The sequence below is a fragment of the Saccostrea cucullata genome, unplaced genomic scaffold (genome assembly GCF_032062105.1).
Source record: "Saccostrea cucullata isolate Sc308-1 unplaced genomic scaffold, CSIRO_AGI_Scuc_v1 ctg6568, whole genome shotgun sequence".
Taxonomy (NCBI): domain Eukaryota; kingdom Metazoa; phylum Mollusca; class Bivalvia; order Ostreida; family Ostreidae; genus Saccostrea; species Saccostrea cuccullata.
In genome coordinates, this window is record NW_026926700.1 from 4,232 (window position 1) to 7,941 (window position 3,710).

Consider the following 3,710-nt stretch of genomic DNA (forward strand, 5'->3'; position numbering starts at 1 on the left):
TAAAAGTTTAATGAGGGTTGACCATTAAGTCACCATTAAGCTCAGCTTAATGATGGCTTAATGGTAGCTTAATGAAGTTTGGACATTAAGCACCTGTAAGTTGCAGCTTAATGGTGGCTTAATGGTGGCTTAAAGGAATTAACTTCTTTAAGCCACCATTAAGTCACCATTAAGCTACCATTAAGCGATTGCTTAAAGGTGGTCTTTCGTCTTGTGAAAGGTGCAGAGTGAAGACTTAAGCAGTATGTTACAACCTAGCAAATCCAATGAATTATGCAGCATTTTGTTCAAACAATATGACAAAATGCTACGTACACACAATGCTGGATTCGGACAGGTATACTTTTTAGAGTATTCAATAATCGCCAAAAAGGTCCTCAGGGCTGAAAAGAGAAAGAAAATAAGTGTCATGATTATAGCATTTATTTTCATATACTGATTTTCATAATTGTTTTTATTAGACAAATCCAAAGTGTTTTTTATTGAATTGCTCTGCAGTTTTAAAACCAATGAAAATGTCCTGAACACGCTTAGCTGAAAATAACAAACAGTGATTTAGTTTAAAATTGTCTTCTTTAAAACATTTAGATTTTGTGAATAATATGTAGCACATTCATTAGGCTCTTCTCTTTAGTTTTATTCATTTCAAATATCATGACATGTCAAGTCCCAATAAAGGATTAAGAGACATATTGTTTTGATTATACATGCAGCAAGAATGAAGTGTTTAAACCTAAATATTTCTTAAAGAATTTATTTGATAAAATTTATTATCTCTCACTCACTTTCCTACTTGTCAAATGATTAGGATTTTGCTTAGTTTATTTGTATGTGATGTTTATACACATCCAGATATTTAGAATGACTCTGTCGAGCATAAATTTGTAACAAAGACTAGTTGTAGTAGTATCTTTGTATAAACTGACTATTAGTGAACATAAACATTAACGAATTTCTGGAAGACTTGCCCTGCCACAAACCCAAACTAAGTAAATGGAGAAAGCTCTAAGCCTACAAAATTAACATAGCTCTAAGGTGTTTTAAGTGCTTTTGAATAACAACAAATGCAAGCACCTTTAACAAAACAAAATCATTTAACTACCAAGAATACAATTATTCCTATTCTAAGCATATTGCACATACAAATAATATATTTACGGAAACTTTTTATGTGATGCAAAATATAGTGCAATTCAAAATGGGTTAAATGAAATCACTGTAATTAGAATTATCTTTAAACACTGCAGATTATGCATGGCAAACCACATAAATAAACAAATTACCTTCTAACATTCACAACCACTTCTTCTTCCTTTGGAATTTCACAATCTTCAAATTTTATGAAATATTTAAGTTTTGTTGGAATTGGTAAATCTTCAATAAGGGGCAAAATACTATGACCACGAGAAGAGAGCAGTCTTCGAATTTCATTTCTACAGGAGTTTTGTAAATTTGTTGGTTCTTTCTCAATTTCGTTTAATGCGGCCAAAAGAGCTTTTCGGTTTTCAGCTGTAATTTGAGGTATATACCACGTTTCATCGACCATAAAACCACAGTTAAAATGTTCTTCGTTTCCTAAATCCTTTATCCATTTCTTATCTGTATCTACTTTCCAACCAGAGCGCATTAAAAATTTTATTGATTCAAATAATCCATAAAATGCAAGGTAACGAAGACATTTCAAGGTAGATGATCTAAAACGAAAGATTTTTTCTATAAACTTATAGTATAATATTAAGGTAATATTGAAAAGGAATATCTTTATCATTTCCAAAATGCTTCTATTAAAAGAATGAATTAAATTTATATTTAAATACCCAGGCTGTTCATCTACTAAATCTGCCCCAGCGATGAAAAGTTGAAAAACACCATTCACGCCAATCGTGAGAATGTGTTGATTACTATTAGTGCTCGTTTTGTTCAGAAGATTTTGCCGGAGGCTAGTTATTCCTAGGACAAAAGTGTGTTCGAAAATATTCTTTTTGCTCAATTTTACTGGATATTTGAGGAGAATTCTTAAACATCTGAATTCCGTGTCAGTCATCCCTACAATAAAATATACATTAATTCATTTTTGGAGTCTTAAAACTTTTTTGCTTCGTGTTCAAAGTATGCTTTAGTATGTAGTCATACAAAAAAACCCTGTAACATTAGCACTGTTCGCAATAGTATGATCGTTAACAAATAATGAAAGTATAGAAAAAATAAACTCAAACATACATGGGCATTACCAGTATCATTTGGAAACCCAAATCCTCCGTAAAACTTACGCAGAATTGCTTGTTTGAAATTTATAAATGTATTACTTTGAAAGATGTACTGCTATACTTAAAATTGAAAAGACGTTTGAGTTTTGATTGACGAAATCTATGTGTTTTTTGGAGACCTAGTATTCCAACAATATTTTTAAATTCCCAAATATAATCCCAATCTAGACCAGAAGCACGCGGCGGATGTGATCAGTCGGCAGAGGATGCTCATTACATTGCTTCATGACCTGATCCCATCTTTGATATTTCAGAGACCCGTGTTTGCTTTGCTCCTAATTTGTAACTTTTATTAATTGGAGTTTTGAGCATGAATACTGTTCGTTATCTCCATATATTTCGTAAGTACTATTAATACATATTACCTAATTCGCAAGCATAATCCAATGGTGTCTTACCACCACGATCAGTAAAGTTAACATTAGCACCATATTTAATTAGTTCCTCCGACAACGCATATAAATTTCTTTGAATAGCAACTGAAAGGGCAGATTGTCCCTTCGTCGTTTTGTCATTTGGGTCAGCACCGGACTTTAACAATCTTCTTCCTAAGTTTAGCCACTCTTCATCATTTGAAGCTGCCATTATCATACTCGATAAGAAGTTATCTGTCTTAGCTCCAAGGTCAAGCAGATGATGAGCAGCTTCACATGTAGAACCTTTTGATACTTCAACTGTAAAATCCAATGAAAACTGAATCAGTCTTCTTCGTTTTATTTAATAAGCTCTTTAATGGTAAAATAAATCGTGTAAAATCAAAAGAATTTTTAAGCGACTTTAGTGATAGATAAGTTCTGTTCCAGATCAAATTTAATCAAAAAAAAGTCGAGGTCACAGAATTTTAATTTAAAAGTATCTTATCACATGTACCTTTAAAATGTTGAATTATAAAAATAATATTTGTTTCCCATCGCAAAATGAGGATATACTTGATGCACAGGAGAAAGTGATTAATTAAAAGCCATATCTTCAAACTATGTCATGGATGTGTGTATAAAATCATAGTGAACCGACTGAGAAATGAGATTTTCTATGGATCATGTCATCTGTAAGCTTAGACAGTGGGTAATTTCTGGTAATCAATGAAACTTTTAATCTCGAAAAGACTTTTAGAAGACTTCATGTATACTGAAATTATAAATGATCCTTTACTATATCGTATAATATCAATTCAGTAAACAATAAATAATTAGAAACATTCTGAAAAGATTTCTGTATTTTAATTCATCCTTATCATCATCAAAAATCTTATTTATATCAGACATAAAATGAACTCTAATTCGATATTTTTTTTAACTTCGTAAAGACAGATGATCTGTGTGTTGAAATACATTTTACCTTGCTGTAAAATGCTAATGAGCTTAGTCATTCCATTCCAGTCAATTTTAGCGCCTTTGGTCTTCAAATGGAATTTTTTCTCTAAGAGGAGTCTCATATATTTTA

General features: G+C 31.5%; 1 protein-coding gene across 1 annotated transcript; it reads right to left on the bottom strand.

The window, feature by feature from the left end:
* Nucleotides 1–222: 222 nt before the first annotated feature.
* On the bottom strand, nucleotides 223–1,899 carry LOC134272466 (uncharacterized). The gene is made up of 3 exons (XM_062754693.1): nucleotides 1,818–1,899; nucleotides 1,284–1,694; nucleotides 223–383 (listed from the first exon to the last, which is right to left on the bottom strand). The coding sequence occupies exons 2-3, from the start codon at nucleotides 1,625–1,627 to the stop codon at nucleotides 356–358; spliced, it is 372 nt and encodes a 123-aa protein (XP_062610677.1). The 5' UTR covers nucleotides 1,628–1,694; nucleotides 1,818–1,899; the 3' UTR covers nucleotides 223–355.
* Between the last annotated feature and the right edge of the window lie 1,811 nt (nucleotides 1,900–3,710).

What these genes read in the sequence shown, in the direction of transcription:
- LOC134272466 (XM_062754693.1), bottom strand. Translation starts at nt 1,627, where the DNA reads ATGCGCTCTGGTTGGAAAGTAGATACAGATAAGAAATGGATAAAGGAT. An exon ending in GTGGTTGTGAATGTTAGAAG is followed by an intron (nt 384 to 1,283) that starts GTAATTTGTTTA and finishes TTCTCTTTTCAG; the next exon opens with CCCTGAGGACCTTTTTGGCG.